At 30.1% G+C, this 23,715-nt stretch overlaps 1 protein-coding gene across 1 annotated transcript in view; it reads right to left on the reverse strand.

The window, feature by feature from the left end:
- Window positions 1–1,560: 1,560 nt before the first annotated feature.
- LOC143256629 (uncharacterized protein CG5902-like) overlaps window positions 1,561–23,715 on the reverse strand; it is a 33,709-nt gene continuing 11,554 nt past the window's right edge. The window contains exons 2-6 of the mRNA XM_076514085.1: window positions 22,092–22,202; window positions 20,564–20,678; window positions 13,795–13,885; window positions 11,543–11,647; window positions 1,561–5,950 (exon numbers count right to left, since the gene is read on the reverse strand). Of these exons, the coding sequence (XP_076370200.1) occupies window positions 5,838–5,950; window positions 11,543–11,647; window positions 13,795–13,885; window positions 20,564–20,678; window positions 22,092–22,202 (535 nt within the window). The 3' untranslated portion in view covers window positions 1,561–5,837. The remainder of the gene's footprint in view (window positions 5,951–11,542; window positions 11,648–13,794; window positions 13,886–20,563; window positions 20,679–22,091; window positions 22,203–23,715) is intronic.

Raw genomic sequence — 23,715 nt, forward strand, 5'->3', positions numbered from 1 at the left:
AAATGTGGACTGTGAGCTTTTCTTATATCAAAACCACATCAGGCTATCTGCCGAGCCCATCGAGGGGAATCGAACCCATGATTTTAGCGTTGTAAATCCGTAGACTTACCGCTTTACTAGCGGGGTCAAATGTGGACTGAAATCGAATATCCATTGAACGTGTTGAGAGCCATTAATGGAGCTCACAAAAAAATGCTGACACGTCAATAAAAGGGTTTGAGTTGCACTACAAGATGTTGAAAACTGCATGGTTGTAATTGCTTTGTCAGTTATTAGATTCTAAAATGGTTTTAAATGTCTGTATATTTCATTTAGCTAACCTTAATGATTATTCTATTAGTCTCACTTACACTTTTTTCTCGTTCATATTTTTCTGAGAACCAGTTTAATCTACACACACATTTACCACTCCTTAAGGATGTTTTAACTGCATAGACATGTGCACTTTCGGTTTCCTTCGTATATCTTAGTGGTTACTTAAATGTGGATGCTTGTCGTATATATATTTCTTAATTCATGAAATGTTTGTTTTCGAATTTTGCGCAAAGCTGCACGAGGGCTATCTGCGTTAGCCGTCTCTGATTTAGCAATGTCATCACCTCCCATCGCCAACTCTTGGGCTATTTTCTTACTAACGAATAGTGGGGCTTGACCGTTACATTGTAATTCCCCCACGGCTGTAATGGCATGTTTGGTGTAACGGGGATTCGAGCCCGCGATTCATAAAATGAAACTTGTTTAAGGTGCAGTCAGAAGTTCTACAGCTTTAAAACTCATGCAGCAAAAAAGTTTTCAAAGTGCAATGTTTTTTCTTGATAATGACAAGCAATGACAGACCTCCTGATCCATAACCTTGCACGCTAACTCCCTGGACTATACTTGGTCAGTTTTAATTGTTTGTAGCCGAGCACAAAGCTATACAATAGATCATCCGTGCTTATTACGGCTATCAATACTTGGGAGTTTAGCATTACAAACCATTATGGTTGTGATTGGCCACAAAATATTAAAAAAAAAAATTAAAAATCAATAAACCAATAATGCTAATTCAGAATTCGCACGTTACTCTTACAAATACACATTCGTCATCCACCATGGAAAACGATAGCAAAAGTTATTTTTTAAAAGTATATAATATTATAATGCTTAGATGTAAAGTGCAATCCTTCTTTTAATTCAAAGTTAATAATGCCGAACTTTGAAAAACGTTTGATGTTTTGGCTCTACGTTTAGGCTATTTATATTTTATCGTTTTAAGTTTTGGGTTGTATTTTTCTAGTATTATTCTTTGCAATTGGTATTTTCATTATTTGTGAACTTAATCTCAATATATATAATACATTTCATACATATTGAAATAAGTAATTTATGCTTTTATTGACAGAAAAAAAAAAATGCCAGTAGTTTTCAATACCCTCACGAAAAATCAACCAAGTTTTCCAAATTTTGAAATGAATATGAGGATTTTCTGAAATTTAAGTTTCTACTATCACAAAAGAACTATGCGTTGAATATACTTTGAATATTTTGTTTAAAAATAAACACCACACACGCACAATATTGTACTTTTTATTTATTTTTACTTAAATCACTAACATACATTTCTACTACCTGAAAAACTCATTAGCAAGTATTACCATTTTATAGCACTCAAGAACAAGCAAGAATATTTCTAAGATGAAGCACAGCCATCAAACATTAACGTCATTCATGGTAAACAAGACAGGACATAGCCAATAAATCATATAATACTGTAACGTTAATAATATCATTGGGAAAATTACTGAAATAATTAAAGATTATTTCCACATACGATTTTTAAGTTTGGACGTAATTTTACTATGCTAAGTCTAACTCCTCTTTTTCCATTTGTAGACACTAAAAGAATAAAAATATTACATCTGTAGTTAAATGATAATACAATAAACAATTCCCTATTTATTTTTTCCTTGTTGGTGGCAGTCAATGTGCACTTAGATGGGTAAAAAGTTTTAAAATGTTACCATTTAGCACCCTTTACTGGTTGCAAAAGAACTATTGCTATTATACTTTTTTTAAAACTGTGTCAAAAGTGTTTTACCATGCTACAAAACTTTTCTTGACAGAAAATTCTATCAAAAAACCCAGTTTTCAAGGTAACAGTGTCTAGAATGTAGGCTAGTGATAAATGCTGATAAATTACTTTATTACTTAAATTAACCAATTACACAATTTTAGTAGGACTGACAATTATTAATTTATATATATATATATCTTTTGCTTCCATTTACGTCTTTATTATAATTTTGTTTTTTTTATTTATTACCAGAACCATCCAAAACCACAATAATAATACATTCTCCTGTTTTTGAACAAATAAGTCTTTCTGAAATAGGTTATAAAACCCCCAAACAACAAACTAAAATTTCTATAAATAAGAATCTCACACAACACTACAATTTGAAGTTCTTGCCAATGTCCTGTATTGTTATTTTTGTGGCCTGATTAGAAATTCTTTTATTTCATTTGTTGGTTTAACCGTACAGCATTAGTCAGTGCTGCAACACACCAATGAGATCTTTTCTGACTCATTTCCTTAACTTTAAACTTTGAGAATTAACTCTTCAACCCATACCCTTGACATTTTTTCTACATCATCATCATATCAATTACAATACATTTAATATGAAGGACATAAGCTATATAAGAACTGCACTTCTATAAAAAACTTGATAAAGTTATACACTACCTAAAACATGTAGACAACTGTTACTTGCACTACAGAAGATATGCAGTAGTTTTCTATGTCTATTAAGCATGGCACTATGAGTACCGGTCTTTAGGTAAATCTTACATCTGCTGCCAAATGACACAATATATAAACATTATTTTAATTTATAAAAAATCTTCAAAGGAATCCAGATGTATTTAAAAATTTCATATTCAACAAGTTTCCTTGAAACATTAAAATATCTACCTTTTATATCTGGAACTTACAGATTCACATTGTAGTTTTGTTTTATATAATGACTCTTTACAAGTAACAGTTGGGCTGAATATGGCATTTTCTAAAACAGGTCTAACAAGTAATATAAAAATGAATTTAATTCAAATTGCATACAATGTAGTAGTAGAAAGAAAACCTACAGGAGAGACAGGAGGAGTCATCAGTGACATGAATTGTATCAAAACAGATGGTCAGATGATTTATTGGATATTATAATACAATGAAACTGTAACAGATAAGGTTGAGGTTAACAGTAAAAACGTACATTTTGACATTTTACTGAAGCTCCTTGTGGCCTGAAATTATGTTTGTCTTCTATATAATATGTACAGAGGTCAACCAACTACCACAGAAACTTTAAACTTTGACAAATAATTATTTATCATAATCATGCAATTTAAAAAAGTGAAGATGTTTGTTCTTTCAGGCAGATAAATCTGTTGTATTCACACGTCATGCTTGTTTTGGCAATCTGTGATTTGAGTTATTGATGAATAAGATGAAATACATATATCAAAATGAAACATTTGGATTCCTTTGAGATGACGTGTATTTAAAGGTGTACTTAGACCTTGAAAACATATACAAAATGGAGTAAATGCCCACAACAATCAACAACGTGATAAAACAGTAACAAAATCACTTCCATGTTACAAGAGCTACATGAACATGTTAGATCTATCTAGAACATTTTTGTTTTTGGACAAACAAACAAATATGAAAAGTTTCAAGGCAACATTACTTTTTTGTTTTTTATTGTATGAATATTAATGAGAGAAAGGTACTGATAATGAAGTGCTATGCACTAGGTAAGGCTCTTTAAGTGAAAAGGTTCATCAAGAGTGAGAGAACAACCATAACATGTTCACTTTATACTACTAGTCTGGCTATTAATGTAGAAATGGTCATTATATAAGAGTACCACACTCTTAAACACACTGGGAATTCTTCAGTGCTACTCTTAATTTTAAGTTACTTCTAGATGTCATTATTCTTTCAAGCTACTATACTCTTTTAAGATACTGGTTCTTCAGTAATTAAATAACTACATCACCTAGCCTGACACAGTTCCAAGTCAGTACCCTTTTAAGTTTTTCAACAAAGTAATCCTTCACCCTCAAACATCTCCGTGAAAAGTTACATTGTCAAAAATAAAACAATGTAAAAATCACATTGTATTAAACATCAAAGTAATCTTATTTTCACTCTAACCTTCATCAATCAATAGTTATTTCTAAGACCCCATCCTTATATCATCCTTAGAATAAGCTTTCATTACCAAATCATCCACATCATTAGCAGTTTTCCTTTACATCATTTTTTTAACTGACTTCAATTAACAAGTAATTACATAATCCCCTCTCAAAAGACTTGGTAATTTTATTTCACCGTTTCATTAACACATATAGTCATCAATAAAAATATTCTCCACCAAATGTTCTGTCCAACCAAACAAAAAAAAAGCACAACAGATAGGTGTTTCTTGTAGTTGAGAAGCTGTCATAGGATAATTATTTACTTAAGAAACTTCGTCTGTGTAATAAACAAATTTATTACACTATCCTTCAGTAGAATGCATAAAACATGTGTACTACACATTACAAGAAGCATTTGTAATGTTACAAACAAAGAAATGCATGGGCCAGAATAAAAAAACAACAACAATTCAACCTTCCTGATGACAACATCAAAATCATTATTTTTCAACCAAAATACCAAACTAACAGTCATCTTATCAATGAAACACAAGGAACCATCTGACTTGTTTATAACATAAAACACCAGTAAGCCTAATAAATTTATCTTATTTAACATATAATCAAACCTTACACACTCCTTTTATCACTTCAAATATCTTTAAACCTCACATGCCAATCTTAACAACTAATATACCAAGAAACCTCAGCACTTTGCTAACAGACACTAAGTAGTATACTACCAAATACCTAATACACTTCTGACAAATATAGTTCAAATATTATAGTTTTTTTTTTAATGTTTATCATACTTGAAAAACAAATTACATACAAATAAATCCTTGTTTTTCAATTGCACACACTACACCCAAAATACCTAGAACAATAAAAATAATGGTGAAAATTATCCTTAAATATTTTTGGTGCACAGCCATTGCACATTTTTTGTCTTATTCCATTTTTTTTTTTTTTTGCTGTATTTAAATGCAGGTAAAAAACAAAATTACCAGTATTGTCCAAATGCAAAGAAATTACACATAATTTTCTAAAATAATGAAAAACCTTACTGCTAATTCAGGTTGAAAAATTGAAAGTAATACCAAACATAGTTTTGAATCCTTGAAAAATTTTGTGATATATGAAATTTGACAATACTTGTAAATAAACAAAAACACTGTTTGAGATTGTGTATGTTGTTATTACCTACCTTAACTTAGAAAGATATGTATTTTGAGAAACTCTCAAAAATTAACATGGAAACTACAAAATATTTTTCTAAACATCTTTCCAGGTGCATAATTTAAAAAGGTTTTTCCTTAAATTACATTAACTCTAGCTTTTAAACCTTTTCTACTGTCTAGGTTAATGCAGAATAAACCAATGCATTAAACTCTATGATAACTGGTGGCACTTCAAACAAACTTGATTAATCTCGAGTTTCTAAGACTTTTGCTTTTCTTTATCCCATGTTTGCCTCTTTTTTTTTTTTTGTAGCCCACCTTTTGCACCTGTATCATACTTTTAACATCAGACACTATGGTGCTACAATTTGGAAATCACTAAGCTAATTCATCTGTTAATTTCTTTCAAATTACTGCTATTAAGTCCTCAACAGGTGTTCCCCTAATAAACACTAATTCATTACTAAATTTGAATTATATAATTTTCAGTCTGTTTGACTGGGCAATTTCGGAATCTCCCAATGACAGTCTTTTAAAGCAATGAAAGAAGAGATTACTCCTTTCCATACCCTTGTAGTAATAAGGCTCTGAAAATGATACAAAAGGAAAAAAAAACCATCTTACTGATGGTGGAGAAAACATAAAACACCAATAATGATAATTAATTAACAAAGAGTGTTATTCAATATTCACATCTTAATAAATCATGCTTTAATATATTTGTTAGTTCAAAGTCATCTAAGATAACGAAAAGAAATGAAAATAATGGAACAAGTTGAATACAGATCTTGCACAAAATGCAGAAAGATTACGTGTGGATTAGTACATTAAGTATTTATCCAAGTTACAGTTAATAACTGGTTGTTTTGGGTTTTTTTCACTGAAAATTGTATACTATATATCAACATCATCTTACATTAATAGCATACCACAAAGATAACATAACGACAGTGTGGTTTACCAGTTAGTTCTTTGAATTTATAATTGTAAAACTGTGAATCCAAACCTTGCTTGTGCTAGTTGTTTGCATCCTTGAGCAAGGCACTTGATCTTACTTTTACTTCAGTCTATCCAGTTGAAAAATGTGCATACATTAATAACTGAAAGTTTTCAAGTGATGTTCCTTTATCAATAGAAATTACAGTAAAACACCAGTCCTAATGTCTTTGATGGACAGATGAAATTACCTTACTTTAATAACTTATGTTGTGTACCTTTTCACTCTTAATCAAGTATACAAACATATGAATGCACTGTAAGGAAGTCAACCTGTGTTCTTTGTCTAAAAACTCAAATGCAGGTGATCTAGTGATTGTGTATTCCCATATACAAGTTACTACAGTATGGAACAATGTCATCTCATAATGACATTCATACTGATTTAATAGGATAATTATTTGCTCTCTCAACAAAAAAAAACAACACAAACTTTTGATGTGGCTCTTAAACTAAAACTGTGTGTTCATTTCTAATAGCAGTGTTAAGAAAACTTTATCACACAATACCCAGCTGGTCAATGACAAAAATCCATAAACCATAACCTGAACATAAGCAATAGCTGTATTCCTAAAGACTAAATTGGAAAAGAATATAAAACAGGCCACATCAGCATTACAATTCACACCTAAAAAGTAAACAGTAAGAGTACACAACTAAAAAAAACAAAGTATTATACAGTGTATTTCAAATGTTCAAAAGAACTTCAAGGCATTTAAGTAAGCTTAATTATATTCATATAACCATGTTTATATTCAATTTAAAGTCAGTTTTATTTTGTACTATCTACCAGAATATTAATATACTTAAAACTACAGGAGGGTTGGTCACTAAATACTGAAATGTTCAGCATATTTTACACTGTCTTAAACTAAGGTGTCAGCAATAATGTTTATTTCTTTGGATTTTTAACTAAAGACAACCTGCTATCAATCATCTAACTGTTTTGATGAGGTAATGCAACTTAAGGTAAGTATACAAGAAACTCAAAAACTCAATATAAATAAACATCTAAAGATTCTGGGTGTCTCATTACCTGAAGATTGAATACAAAATTTTTAATTAATTTGCAGTTATTTTTCATGAGTACTCTACTATAATAACCTATCTGATAGATTCATTAAAGTGTATCTATAATTTTTTAGTGACACTGATCAACCTGCTTTCACTACCTTGTCTTTTTTTTAATTTCCTGACTAATTTCAGGAAATTATCTGAAATGTAAAACACACAGGCTGCACTTCAGATAATTTTATAACAAAGTATTTTTGATCCTAGAACCTGGTAATTGCAAATAAAAAATAAAAATAACTTAAGAAAGCAATGCACAAGTAAAGGCTTAACATTCAACTTTTGTGAGCTGAAGTCAGTTATATATAATTTGCCCTTTCTTTATCAAACCCAAGCCTTCAGAAAAGTATTTTGAAAATAAATACTGCTTTCAAAAACAAGAGTATGGTAAAGATAATCAGTGATGTCGAGAAACCCACTTGTTGAGAATTTAGAACAAAAGCTCGTTTGGGTTGAAACCCAAACGAGCCGTTTTTGCATATAAATATGGTAAAGATACTTTCCTTCCCACAATTTTAATATGGTATTTGGCATTTGCCTACAGATACACGAGTAAGAACAAACAAATATCATCAAATCTAGTGTTACCAAGTATAACAAGTTCTAAGCCTTAAGTACCTTGACACACTTTTCTTTTTCCAGTATAAAGATAGTAAGCAGTAAAGCAAATCAGCTACCTTAGAGAGAAAACCCTAACATTTAGCTGAAAACAACAAATAAAACAATTAAGAAATAACAAAAAAAAAAAGAGATTCAACCTTTTCACTCATTTTGATACAATGCAATTTTGAATTTAGTTAAAGTTACAAAAAATATTGCAACCGCACTACCATGGATATGCAAAAACAAAATCCTACATCAAAACACTCAAAATACAATTTGTAAGTAAGAGCACTGATGACTGTAAAAAAATAGCAAACTACAAGGCTAAAGTAATGCAGGTATCTCTCTTTTGAAGGTTACACTTGAAATATTTGGAATGACAATATTTATATGAACGTGTCACAATATATTCAGATTGGTGAAAACAAAGCAGGCTTCATACATATTATACCCATTTTACACTTTCACACTCTAGCAGTTTTATCAATTATTCCTCAAAATGTCTTCCAAAAATTTAATTAAGCTTTTTGCTAGTTTATATGTCTTCATTAATGTTTACAGAGAAGCACTTTTAGATATTCAAGCAACAAATACCAACAAAACTAGCTAGGATCTACAGTCCTTGGTATTCACTAACAAAATCATGATTTAACATGTAACATGGACAACACTTTTTCTTAACTTTTATCCATGATGTTTACAATTTATTTGAAAAAAAAAAGTTTCTTCACTTGTTCCTTTTTTAAAACATCTGACAACTTACGACATAATGGCTCGAACACAACTCTACAAATCTCACCACTGACAGGTAGCATGTTAGTAATCAAATGTGAAATCATAGAAAAATATTTAGTAAAGAACAATGTCTTTAGTGGGAACATGGTTCATGAACACTGGTCAACTTATTTTCAACAATTGTTTATCTGGAAAGGTACAAGTTTAAAATATTTCAGTAATTAGGTTTTCTCTTATTCTTCACAACAAATATTCTGTCAAACATAAGGGTAACAAATGGGCAGTGTACAAGTATTCCCTTCATGAAAGAGAACAATACTTGTAGCAAGTCATTCAGTAGTTTTTAAAACTAATGCTTACTCTATCAAATATGCAGACCTGACAGTGAATACTATTTGCTTGTTTAAAGCATTCCCAAAATAACAATTATTTTGTAGCTCAAGACATACAAATTGTTTTAAGTATAACTGTTATACCACTGTGAGGTTAAGTATATAATTCAGGCTTTTTAATTCATCTGTCCATTATAAATTTTAGGTTGTTCTTGTAATTTATACCACATTCAGCTTCATACTTTATAAGTCCTACACAGATGTTCACTATTACATGAACATAATTACTAGTTCCACAGCTCAAATAACAATGTATTGTACAGTTTTTCAATACTGCATATGGCAGCACGTGCCATGATGAATCTGTTTTTGGTTTTTTTTTAATCTAACCAGGTTTATTGCATTTTATTACCTTTCTGACTGCTAACACAATACACACACAAAAAAAATTTAGTGTCACATTTGAATATTAGTGACTAACTCTTAATTATTTTTGGACTGCAGTCAAACACTGGTAAAAAGAGATAAAAACTCCTGAATTTATCTAGCTGAATAAGAAAAGGTTACAGTTTCCTAAAGAACACAGTTACCAATAAGATTAACCACAGTCCATTTTATTCTACACTCTACAAAAATGCTGCTTAATTAAACTCTCGATATTTGGGGAACCTCACAAAAGTTTGATGTTACACCATCCAAGCCATGACCTAACAACTCCACCACATAGATAATGCCACACAGGACCAAACTACTGCCTTCATATTTTTTAAATAATAATTGCAACTTTTTAAATGGCCCCTTAATGTCCAGCTTGAAAATGCCTATGGCTCTAAAAGCATGTCAAAGCTAGGACTTTTTTGATGTCAGAATGTGAAAGACTGGTGGCTCGGTTTTCTTAGGTGACGATGGAAGATGTGTGGACAAGACATACCTATAGCCTTGGAAATGACCACTATCAGCATACTGCAGAATTATACATAATTACAAACCTTTTCATAAAATGAGATCACTAAATATCAATGTGCTATTAAAAAAAAATTAAGTACAACAATACTGAACACCACCATAGTAAATAAAACACACTGTTTCTGTTGTTCATATTTTACAATTTTTTGTTTTGAGAGATTGTGAAATTTTCTTTTTTGTTATTCATCATTTGTTTACAAACAAACAACTTTTCATTTTTGTTATCAACAATTATGCCTGAATCTTTAAAATGCTTTGCTAAGAAAAAAATTATAATGTTTTAATAATATTCAGTTTAAATAAAATGCATATGATTTCAACATCATGAAACTTAAAGTCCTGAATGTCAAGATTTGTTTGTACTCAAGATATTTGAGTAAATATCAACTTTAATACTTGTTAAAAAAAAAAAACACAATGACTGAACTATAACATGTGAAAGTCTTGCACAGTTACAATTAATGCAAGACAAATTAAATAAGTTTGTTCAATAACTGAAATAAACATGAATACATTCATGTTTACAGAAAACTATATATTTCAAATTTCAGTACTGATATAAAAATGAGACCAAGGTTTAAAAATTGGAGCGAAAACAAGGCTAAATACTATTTATCTTAAAAATACATAACACCTATTTAGCCCTGTTTTCTGTCAATGTTATAAACCATGGCATTTATTTTCTTTCTTTTTTCTTTATGTGCATCTTATTTTTTATATATCAGCCTCATGATTATGTCAGAGCATTACTTTTCAGGACTTTAATAACCTTTGAAAAAAAAAGGCTTTTTTATTAGAAAGAATTTAAACTTTTAGAAAGCATTTGTTTCACAATGGGCTTCGATTTTACAACATACTAGATAAAACAACTGATAATACAAACACAACAAAAACACTATACTTTTAATATGAAAAAATATATTATGAGTTATTCATTGTACTTAAAGCAATGTAGAATACCATATATAGCAGAATTAAGTGTAAAAATCAAATTGACAAACATCACGTCATAAATAAAATCATGGATATGTTAAGTTCATTTGTGTAAAATTTAACGAAAAATAAAAATTCATGAGATCTAAAATCCTGATGCTTTACTTTTACTAAAGTATCTAATTAATTATTTTCAAACTAATTTATTATAATTTAAAGAAAAACAAGTTTCCACATTATAAACTATATTTACTAAAACTGATAGCTAGTAAGTCTGCAAAACATATCCAAATTTCTTCTGAATTATCTAAACAGAAGAACCATGGAAACAAATCAAAAAACAAAATTTCTTATGAAGAGGCACTGGGACATTATTTTTATTGTATGTTTGAAAGTGTTCATTTACACAAGGCTTAGGCCAGATGAAGAAGTGCATTGCTAGTTTCACGCTAGCCCATAAAAGATGCTAGCGTGAAGAAACCGTTAGCAGCCGGCTTCTCCAGTACTCTTTATATTCAGTATAACTTACAGTAAGTTTCTCACTTTGATAGCGAGTTAGTCTGACAGAACGACGCACTTCATTGGTTATAATTCCTTTATAGCCTCCTTTTCTCAGTAGGGAGTCAACTGTTTGGATTCGATCCCAACCTGAATAAATTAGGATACATGTCAGGCTTACAGGTTTACATTTTATAAAGATACACTTGTATATAGTAGATCTTACAGAATATGCAGTAACCAATATTTTGTTCCAATATTTATAGTCTAAATGAAAATGATAACTTTTAACATAATGAAAGATATATAAAGACCTCAAATGTATACGACATAGAAAATAACAACACCTTAAATACAGAGAGACTGTTTATAACTGATAAGTTTTTCTGTGTGTGATCTCAGGCATTTTCATAAAAAAGGTTTCCTCACAATTAAAAACATTTGCAACAAAATTTTGTGGGATTTTTTTAGATCTAAAATTTACAACTGTGGATACAAAGACACAGTATTATGAACATTTCTTTCTTCAGTAAATTCCTAAACTTACATTTCAATAGTATTGTAACTATTCATAACATTTCATTGTTAAGGTAAATTAATTTTCATGGCAAGAGTCACTTCCATTTATTTTTAAATTTTCTAAACATGAGACTTGGCAAATTATCTTTGTACAGTTCTATCATCTTGACTGACCTCCAAAAGATAAGATAGGCCATTTACACTTTTTAGTGAGTTAAATTTCATACAAAGCTACAGAAAGCCTATTGTGCTAGACATCCCTCTGTTAGCAGTGAAAAACTACAGGGAAGGAAATATTTACCTTAAAAAACTTTAGTCTTTTAGGAGATTCTAGAGATTATGCAAATGAAATATGAAAACTATATGATGAATAAAATATTTTTATACTTAAAATGAAAATCACCTTCCACTTCATTTGTCAAGAATTTGAGCACAAGTAACCACAATAAATAAACAACATTCTAATGATAAACACTTAATTATAATAATGTCATTATTTGTGAGAAGGTACTTATGATCTTTAACAAAACTTTCCAGTTTTTGAGAGGATATGTTAAGAAACCTCAGAGTTACCACATATATTGTTACACAAGTGAAATTTGCAACACATTTCCCACAAATCACATGAGCTAAATGTAAAAAGGGTTATTATTTAAACAGTATAAAAAACTTGAATCATAAATTATGGTTTAATACTTAGTTTATTGGCATACATTGCGAATAAAGTACTTTAATTAAATGATTAGTATAAAATTGTATAAAGATCTCAGAAGGCACATTTTGACCCCACCCCATCTCCACACTCATATTTAGAGCATCTAAAAAGATACAAATAGATCAATAAAAAAAGCAGTTTCTTGTATAAAAAAAATCTTCAATTGAATCGAACAATAATCAGTGATGACGAGAAACCCACTTGTTGAGATTTATATTGCTCGTTTTTGAAAAACACATTAGCGAACAATCTTCTTCGGTCATCGCCAGGTTAACCAGTTAACCAGTTACCTCTTTCTTTGTGAACCTGACGATGACCAAGAAGGTAAACGCTTGTTCTTCTATGTAAATTTTCAAAACGAGCCTTTTGCATATAAATGAATCGAACAATGGAATCTTTTCTTTCTTTTACACGATGTAAAACTAGTAATCTCTTCAACATAACGAATTTGAGACAGTTTTTCTAAATAAACTATAATTTAGGTCTAAATATGTCACCAAAATACTGTTCAACGTAAAGCTACTTAATTCAATGAATTTGCAAATTTATGTAGTGAACAATATTTATGAACAACTTCGAACTATCAGTTCAACATGGTCTCTAATCTCACTAATAACCCAAAATGTTTTCATTACAATTAATATTTTCCTTTTCAAGCAGTTTCTAGTCTAAAAGTTGAGATACATTCTCATTTTGAATATTCCATAAAGCTAAAATTAATAAATGTTTATGTTATTAATACACCATCTTAATCAAGAACACTATACAAATCAACTAAAATTACATAAAGACTTCTTGAAAGTTAACAAAAATTATACAAGTTAACAAGATATTAAAACATGGCATCAAAAATCAGAAAAAAAATGTATTACATAATAAAATTACAAAGAAACAATATGCCAAAAACCACTAGTAATATCAAAATCACAAAAGTTCTGCAAATAGATGTCTTCCAAATGAGAAAGCTAGTGTTCAAAGTAGATACATAATAAAAAACCTTTCAAGAACATACAGTTAAGGTAATCATGGCCAAAAGTACTGAGAACCTTTTACAGATAAGTACCTTGTTCAGGAGCAACCTCAGGAAGATATGTGGCTGTTCGTTTGGAGCCTTTGTCTGAAGTAAACTCAATACGAATACCATGAATTCCAATCTGTAATGTATTAGATTACAAATTAAAAATAAACATTCAGATTAATGATCTTAAGTTGTTATAAAAGTATAAAGAAAGTTTATAAGTGATTTATTGCCGATAGGTAATTGGTTTTGAACACTCAAAGCTTAACAAAGAAGTTTATTCATTATTTTATAGTTAACTTGGCAATAACATAAAATAAAGTTTCATTAGATACAAGAATGCAAGATTCTATTAACTATCACCAGCACATTAACTTTTCAACATATAAAAGGTTAAGCAGCTAAGCTATTAAATCACCAGTTCTTCTATGCACACTTACAGACCAAACAACTCAAGTTATCACTTACTCTATCATACAAGTGTTTTCATGTAAGAAAAATTGAGAAACATTCATGATAACCAAGTCAAGAAAAGAAAAAAAAAACATACATTATCATGAAAATCCACAAATGTGAATGTCTGAAGCCTCCACCTTCAAGTCTGTAACTAAAATGAGAGACACAAGCAATGAATCTGTCTTCAGTCAACCTGAAGATGACCTAAGAAGGTTGAAACATTGTTCTGTATTTTAATTAAGGTTTCTAATACCCATACCAACCATCTTTACAATACATGTTTCTTCAAGTTGGTTTTTAGTTATCACAAATTAGAGAAGTTTTAAAAATAATCATAATCTTGGGGAAGGGGACATATGAAGTTACTGGAGGTTTATATCATCCTTAGCCAAAGAACCCAATGGAAAGTCAAATACTTCAAGAGAAATAATAAACTCATTTTATTTGCTACTGAGAAGGATAGTTACAAAATATGACCCCCCATAAAAAAAACCAAAAAAACTTCAGGATGAACAAAACAACCAAAAATAGAATCATATCCATAAAAACTTCAAGACTTGAAAGCCTGAAAAGAGAACAAGGAAAGCTAAAAACAGTCATGAAAAGCACTACCACATTTCTGAAACCTCAAGAACCAAAGAAAATGTCAGAAAACTATAAAACCAAAGAAAGAAGAAAGCACATACTCTTATATTCACAAGATCACTGTTAATAGAAAGGAAGAAAACTGAGGGTAAGAATGACTCTTTGTTTTGTTTGTGCTCATACAAGTAAAACATGAATAAAACAAGAAAGAATCCTCAACAGCCATAGTACTTGAAATTCTTTTACTCAGGATTACAGTAAAATATATATGTAAAAACAGCTGGTATGGGTTGAGAAAATGTTTTATGTAGAGGAGCGAACAACGTTTCAACCTTCTTCGGTCATTGTCAGGTTCACAAAGAAAGAAACAGGTAACTAACCGGAAGCTGACCACATGTTTGAAGGGGGTTGTGTAGTTGAGTGTAGGAATGTAGAAGGCATGCTTAGATGTTTGATTATATTTATTAATGTAGGTATAAAGGTGCTCAGTTTATTTTAGGCTTGAGTTGTTGTATAAGTAAGGCTTCTTTAATTTTGCATTTGTTTATGTTTGTTTCTTTATTCAATATTTCAGCATTTTTTATGGTTATGTTGTGCTTATTTGAATTGCAGTGTTCGAAAATATGTGAAGGTGACTTTTTGTGTTCTTTGAATCTGGTTTCCATTTTTCTACTTGTTTCTCGAATATAGAAGTCATGACAGTTATCACATTGTATTTTATAAATAATGTTGGTGTGGTGTTTGTCAGTGTAGTTTTTACATAGTATAGACCTTAGTTTTGTGCCTGGTTTTTGAATAAATTTGGTATTAACTGGAATATCATATTTTGTCACTAGTTTTTGCCAAATGTTGGTTATTTTTCTACTGATGTCGGGAATATATGGTATGCAGCAGTATATGGTTTCACGATTTTTTAATTCGTGGGACGTTTACTTTTGTCAGTTGATTTTACTTTTTGTCTAGGTGTGTACGTATAATGTTTTCTACAGTTTGTGGAGGAAACTTATTGATGTTAATGAAGTATTGTTTTGTATTGTCTAATTTGTTGTTAATTTTACCTGGTGAGCATAGTTTTATGGCTGTGTTTATTTGGTTTCTTAGTATGTTTTGTTTCATCTGCTGACTCCCAAGGAATGTATAGTCCAGTATGGGTGATTTTTTGATGGATTTCTGTTTTAAATTACATATCGGTTCTTGTAATTTTGAGGTTAAGAAATGATATTTGATTGCTTTCTTCCTGTTCACATGTGAAGTTAATGTTGGGATGTATAGCGTTAATGTGATTGAAAAAATTAAGTGTGTGTTCTGTAAATGTGAATACCATAATTGTGTTGTTTACTTATCCGTACCAGTGTAGTGGTAGATGTAATGTTGTGTTAATTGCTTGTGTTTCAACTTGTGTCATAAAAATATTGGCTAAAACTGGTGATACTGGGTTGCCCATGCTTAGGCCATTTGTTTGTATATTGTTGTAGTTGTTGAACATGAAGTTTATCTTCATTGTGGTGAATTCTATGATGGTTGCTAACTGGTTGTTGGAAATGTCTATTGATGGGTTAGGGTCTCGAATATAGAATTCTAAAGCTATCTTGCTGAAGCCTGCAAACCGTAGAAAACATTATACGCACACACCCAGATAAAAAGCAAAATTAACTAGCAAAATTAAATATATCCCATGAATTAAAAAATCACGAAACCATATACTGCTGCATACAATATATTCCTGACATCAGCAGAAAAATAACCAACATTTGGCAAAAACTAGTAACAAAGTATCACATTCCAGTTAATACCAAATTTATTCAAAAACTAGGAACATAACTAAAGACTATACTGTGTAAAAAATACACTGACAAACACCACACCAACATTATTTATAAAATACAATGTGATAACTGCCACGACTTCTATATTGGAGAAACAAGTAGAAAAATGGAAACCAGATTCAAAGAACATAAAATTACTTTCACACGTTTCCAAACATTGCAAATCAAATAAACACAACATAACTATAAAAAACACCCAAATACTAAATAAAGAAGCCTTACTTATACAACAACTCAAGCCTAAAATAAACCAATACAAAGGAGCACCTTTATACCTATATTAATAAATATAATCAAACATCTAAGCATGCCTTCTACATTCCTACACTCAATTACACAACCCCCTTCAAATATGTGGTCAGCTATCGGTCAGTTACCTCTTTCTTTGTGAACCTGACGATGACAGAAGAAGATCAAAATGTTGTTCACTCCTCTACATAAAAATTTTTTTAACCAATACTAGCCATTTTTACATATATATTTTTCTCTGCAAGTGGGTTTTCTCATCATCACAGATTAGGATTACAGTAAATTAATGTACGAGACCAATTTTTTCCCCCTTTTTCATTAGCCATATTTTTGTATGCCAGCAATATCAACTGTTGGGCACACATATATCTGTTTAGATTTTATTACTTATCAGAAACTCTACCAGTCTATCCTCAAATTAAAATTATTTTAGGGAGGATTAAAATAAATTAATCTGTGACTCTTTTGGCATGGTCAAATACATCAGCTGAAAGTCCAAAACTGTAATAAGATCCGAAGTTAGTCAAGATAGAGTTACAAGCTAAAGGTTTGTCATTTATCAGCAATGAGCTGAAACTCAAATACTGAAAGCAGCTTTAAGTGATGCTTGCTGACATTCCTGTTCAACATATAGGGAAGACAAAGACCACCAGGGAAGATGAAGACATAGGAGGGTCAGATCTAACTTGTCATCAGTTTAATTAGAATTTTTTTCCATGATTATTTAGGATTTTTTTTTATAATAAGAAGGTTCAAAGTAGATAATTAGTAGTAGTTGTGTTTTTAAGTCACTGATGCCAAAGCTACCAAATGTTATGTGCAATATATTGGTGTTGAGAATATAGAAATTTCTAGAAGGCCTAAGCAATAGATGTATAAAAAGCTGCATACAAACAAAAAAAAGGGTCAAATAGCTCATACGTTAAACTAAGATTGATAGTTTTCTGACATTTTAGGAGAACAATACATTCCATCAAAGGGTGTTCTAAAACATTGAACCTGTGCATGTGGACTTTGATAAAAAGCAGATGATTTGGAAATGGGCCAAAATATGAAAAAGCAGACAAGTATCGGAAGTTCAGGATACAACTCTGTAACTCAATGATAATAAGTGAACTATATACAGATAGTCCAGCAACAGAAAACTATATACGGATAGTCCAGCAACAGAAAACTATATACGGATAGTCCAGCAACAGAAAACTATATACGGATAGTCCAGCAACAGAAAACTATATACGAATAGTCCAGCAACAGAAAACTATATACGAATAGTCCAGCAACAGAAAACTATATACGGATAGTCTAGCAACAGAAAACTACATACGGATAGTCTAGCAACAGAAAACTACATACGGATAGTCTAGCAACAGAAAACTACATACGGATAGTCTAGCAACAGAAAACTACATACGGATAGTCTAGCAACAGAAAACTATATACGGATAGTCTAGCAACAGAAACAGAAAAAAAAAAGTTTGGTTTGTCAACTGAATTCTGAAGCAACTGAACTGGCCTAAGTGGACGTTTGACAAGAAAGAAGAGAACTGTACAGTATTTAAAATACACCTATATGTATATAGCATAAAGAATCTTTGTACATACAATTAACTTGTTTTGAAAATATTATTTTAAAATAAGCAAAGTGCATGCTGTTCATTTATCAAGTTTATCACCAACAAGTTACAAACACTACTGTAGAAGTATCCTTAGCCTGACACATCCATAAATATATTTTAATTCACTATACATTGTAAAAAAAAAAAAGTAACTTTCATGACAGTATGGAAAATGGAATTTTTCACTGCTAGGCAGCTTTGTACAAACAACTGAGTTACAACTGTGTCTTGCCTCACGTGGAGACTGTGTCTTGCCTCACGTGGAGTGCATACTAGGATACTGAGCTTTTTTTTTTTTTCATTTAAGTTTTCTCAACTAGCATAATAACGTTAATCCTAGTTTTTATATTTCAGTTACTTTTACAACAATAAATATAAAATATGTAAAAGAAAATGAAATTCAATACTTATACACAGACTTGGAATTTTTGTTGTTGTCAGTGTTGATGGTCTAAATAATTGATTTTAAATATGCAATTTGAAAACTAAACATTATCATACAGATCAAAATATAATGTCAGGAACAACTACAATTTAACTGGTTTTCTATCCAAGTTATAAATAAGTTAAAATTCTATCAGCATATTTGAATACTCCAAAGGCAAACAATGAAACTCAGGCTAAATATTTCCTAATCTGGTACATAAAAAACCTAGCATCCTAATGAATCTTATAAAGAACAACCTGGCCCAACTATTGGTTATAAATTATCCAATAGCAAATGTCAGAGAATTTTTTACATTTTTTGAAAGGCAGGATGAGATAAGATGGGGCCATCATTATATATAGGTTTGACTTTCTTGTTTATATCTCAGTGTAACCTCTAATTTTCTTGTTTATATATCAGTGAAACAAGAAAATTAGAGGTGTTAAATTTACATTTATGGTTTAGCATAAATATGCAACTGGTGGTGCTCTCAACTCACGTAGATGTAGAAGTAAAATCTGAAATGGACAATTTGGAGCAAAGAAGTGTAGGTTGAGAATTTATTAAATATTTATTTTTGAAATCAAGAACTTGTATGATATTAAAATATAAATTATAAACTATATCCTGATGCCCAGTTAGTTGAAATACAATGATAATAGTTTTTAACTAAATTCTGAATATGACCTTGCCAAAAAGGCTTTGACATGCACACTTTGACCTACCCATGTTTCTAGGGGTTAATGATTTTCTGCAGTTTTTCTTAGTTTTCCAGATGTTTAGCCACTGTTAACATATAATTAAAATAACATGCATAATTCCAGTATCAAAAGAATTTGGTTATTTTCTGCATGCAATATAAATATATCATTTGTGAAGCTGTAGTAAAGGCACTATCTATTTCATATTGTTTAATGAATCCAATGTATATGTTATTCTATTATAGCACACACTTCTAAAAAGATATGAATGAAAATAAAAAAGAATGTTATAGTGTGCCAACTGCAGTTACATCTGCAACATCCAATATAAACAAGGTCTTCCTCCTAATATCAGGGCTCATTACAACAGATGAGATATGAAAGACAGTAGTGATCTAGGAGCTATTTCTCTTAATTGTCATGAACAGTGAATGTTGTGATGTGACCTGGAATAAGTGTGCAAATTGCAATTATTATCTGTTTGCAATATTAGGCATATTGTGTAGTAGGTCTCTACTGTTCAAGTCCCACTTCTTATAATATTGGATCTTTAGAACTTTAAAAATCCATTGTTAACTCGTGACTTCATTAGCAACTCTTACACATGAAAATTCCTTACAATACATGCAGCTGATATAAAGTTTGTCATGTTGCTAGAGAATAAGACATTTTTAATAGAATTTTATTAATACCTTATAGCAAAGAGGGAAATGGTTAGAAAACAATCATTCTCTAATGACTACATTACTCCAAAATATCAATCAATGATCACATGATTTTTGTGTTATTTAGCATGTGAATTACCCTACTAAATGTTAACACATTTTACACAGGCTAATCTTTAATCTTTCCTGATTAGATGTAATATGGGCCAAAATGTAAACATATACACATACATACATGAGACATAAGAAATAATGAGGTTCTTTACACTTATTACTCTTAACTGACCTCCCAGTCTAAGTAATCCTGTCCATCTTCAAAGTGTCGGAGAATTGAGACAGAGACATGAAGCTTATTAAACTCATCCCGACTGATGGGGCTGAAACGACTGTCCTTTAAAGCACTATTAACAGACAAATAAACAAAACGAAGATGTATTATGTGAACTACTTGGACTGGTAACCTTCCAGAAGATCTTAAATATTTTGTAACCTTTCAATTAATGTAAAACTGTTTCAGACACAGGTGCTAAGTTGCAATAATAAAAGATTGTATATACATATATATACCTTTTTAAAAATTGAGAAAAAACAACAAAAAAACATTTCCATCTATCCAGTCCATTCAAATCAACTACATATTCATTCTTCCCACTCAGTCTGGCAATAAGCCAAAAACAATCAAAACAAGTGGTTAACAACATAATACATCAGTTAATAAATTATACTGATACTCTTAGCAAAAATAGTTCCAGTAAAATGTTTAAGTTATCTAAAACTAAAATGAAACAGAAAGCATAATGAAACGTTCTCTCTGACTAAATGTGAAAGGGAAGGTAAAGATAAAAACAAATGGTAGTCAGATCAAAATATTTTAAAACTCAAACAAAATGTGACCAATGATTTTTTTTTTATTACCAATAACTAAGCAACCACTTACCAAGCTCTTACAAGACAGTAATGCATTATTGCAGGTCATTCATATAGCATAAACATTTGTCATGAAACCTAACTCTTAGTTATGCACTGGCCATTATTTACTTTAATATTATCATCACTAAAAGTAGATGTAAGAAAATACCTTTCAAGCACAAGGACCAATTCATTAACTTGCAAACTCAACATGTTTCTATTCTGTGTGTAATAAGATAAAAAAAAATCAGCTGGCATATCTGAAACTAATCTACTTACTACAATGTACATAACCCATATGTTAGTTCCTATGTAAGTAGCCAAAATTCCTGTGCCATCTATTGAATAGCACCATTAAAAAAACAATCCATAAAAATTTAACACTTTGGGTACTTAAGATTTAGACAATTAGAAAAATGACTAATAGATGAAACAACCATTTTTCACAATAGAACACAATATTATAAAATTACTCTCCTCTCAACAAACACATAATTTCAATTAAGACTGCATGTGTTTGATTATATCCTCATTAAAGTAATTTTTAAATATACTGAAATTAATAAAAATATTTTCAATAAACATTACCACTTTTAACATAAAAAATACAGTTTATATTAGTAAAATTTATGAAAATTGAGCTATGTACATTAAATAATTTTAATGTAATGAGTTGCATATAACTAAACAGTACAATCTAAACACTTTTCTCATGCAGCACTGTCCAGCAAAAAATCCTATTTTAAGAAATGTTCACCTTTTCTCAATTTTTTTTTTCAATGAGGTATGAATACTATGATTAGTAATTACTAAAACAAACAGCCACCCATATAGTGGCCATTTCTACTAGTCAAATGAATCATAAAATGTCAACATATCTTGTATCTATTTCCAACTGCACTTACCTTGTCACTGCATATTCCCTGAGTCCAGAGTGTAGGTTCATGGAGTTGAAGGTCCCAATACAACCCCTCAATCTTCTATCTTTTCCTATCTTCCAGGTAACAAAAAGAGGGCTAAAAATAAACCACAATTTACATAACTGACTTAATTCAAACAAAAATATCAATAATGTACTCAACTTCACAAGGATTATAAAAAATTAAAAAACAACATTAAAATTTTTATATGATCCCTCTGTTAAACTGTTCATACTCTTAAGTAAGTAATGATAATTAGATGATTGAAATGGAAGTGCTGCAGTATTCATATAAGCTATGGTAATTTTCAAACTAATTTATAAAATTGTTTTTTATTGAATTAGATGTTCTAAACACTAACTATAATGCTAAGATTTGTATTATTGTAACTAATTTAAAAATACAGTAAGAATTAAATTCAGTTATCATAGTTTTAGCTCAGGTCTCTATAATAATAACCTTATATCAAACACATGAAAAGATTAATTTATAACACACTGAATCCACAAAAATTAAAACTATACCAAACTGATACAATAATAAAACAATATTAAAAATCACATGAAGAAAAAAAATGTTTTCTGTTTCAAATAAAAGGCTATAAAAATTACACAAGAAGTTACTTTAATAAATGTTTTTTCTCAAAAGTAGAAAGTATTGTTAATGAAAATATTTAAGTCTATTGAAATGTATTAAATCCTTATTAGAAATCAGCTTTACACAAAATGTTTTGTTTTTTATTAATGTATCATTAAACAGTGATTTCTTTGGTTCAATAAGAGACCACTATAGTACATATTTACAATCATATCATGTAATCAATTAACTCTGTTATGGATGAATTATTCAGTCTGTTGTGTATTGTTACAAAACAAATCTAATCAGCAACACCTTAGGCATGAAATAAAAGGTGTGGCAAAAAAAGAAAAGAAAAGTTCAACATGAATTAAAAGGAATGAAATAAAAATTAATAATCATGCTGGTAGAGACATTTATACCAATGATACGAATTTTATACCATGTATTCAATCATATGCGAGTCAGGTCACATGTGTTTAACTTTAAACACGATGGTGGGTAAAACAAAATAAGCAGCCTAGCTAATTAATGAATGAGTAAAGAAAATTTTTTAATTTGCAAGCAATGGTATATAAACAAGCTATTCTACAGGATGAAATAAGGAATACAATAATACTGTAATGTTAAAATTCTTCCTATCAATTAGCAACTGTATTTTGCCTGAGATAACCATTTCAGAAGATTCAACTCAATGTTTCAAACTACAGCTAAACATTTCTTTATTATGTGTACATTTAACTGTCAGCTAATATCCTGATGATGAGAAACTCACTTGAATTAAAAATGTATTCTTAAGACAGCTGGTGTTGGTATTAAAACTTTAATTAAAATAAAGAGCAGAACAATATTTCAACCTCTTTATTAATCTGAAGATGGCCTAAGAAGGTCAAAATGTTGTTCTGTGCTTTATTCTAATTAAAGATGTAATATCCACACCAGCCATCTTTAGAACACATTATCAGTTAATATCTTGTTGTATGTCAACCATGAAGTCTTACGTATGCTCCTAAGGCTAGACATTTACTTTATA

This window comes from Tachypleus tridentatus, chromosome 7 (assembly GCF_004210375.1).
Source record: "Tachypleus tridentatus isolate NWPU-2018 chromosome 7, ASM421037v1, whole genome shotgun sequence".
NCBI classification, from domain to species: domain Eukaryota; kingdom Metazoa; phylum Arthropoda; class Merostomata; order Xiphosura; family Limulidae; genus Tachypleus; species Tachypleus tridentatus.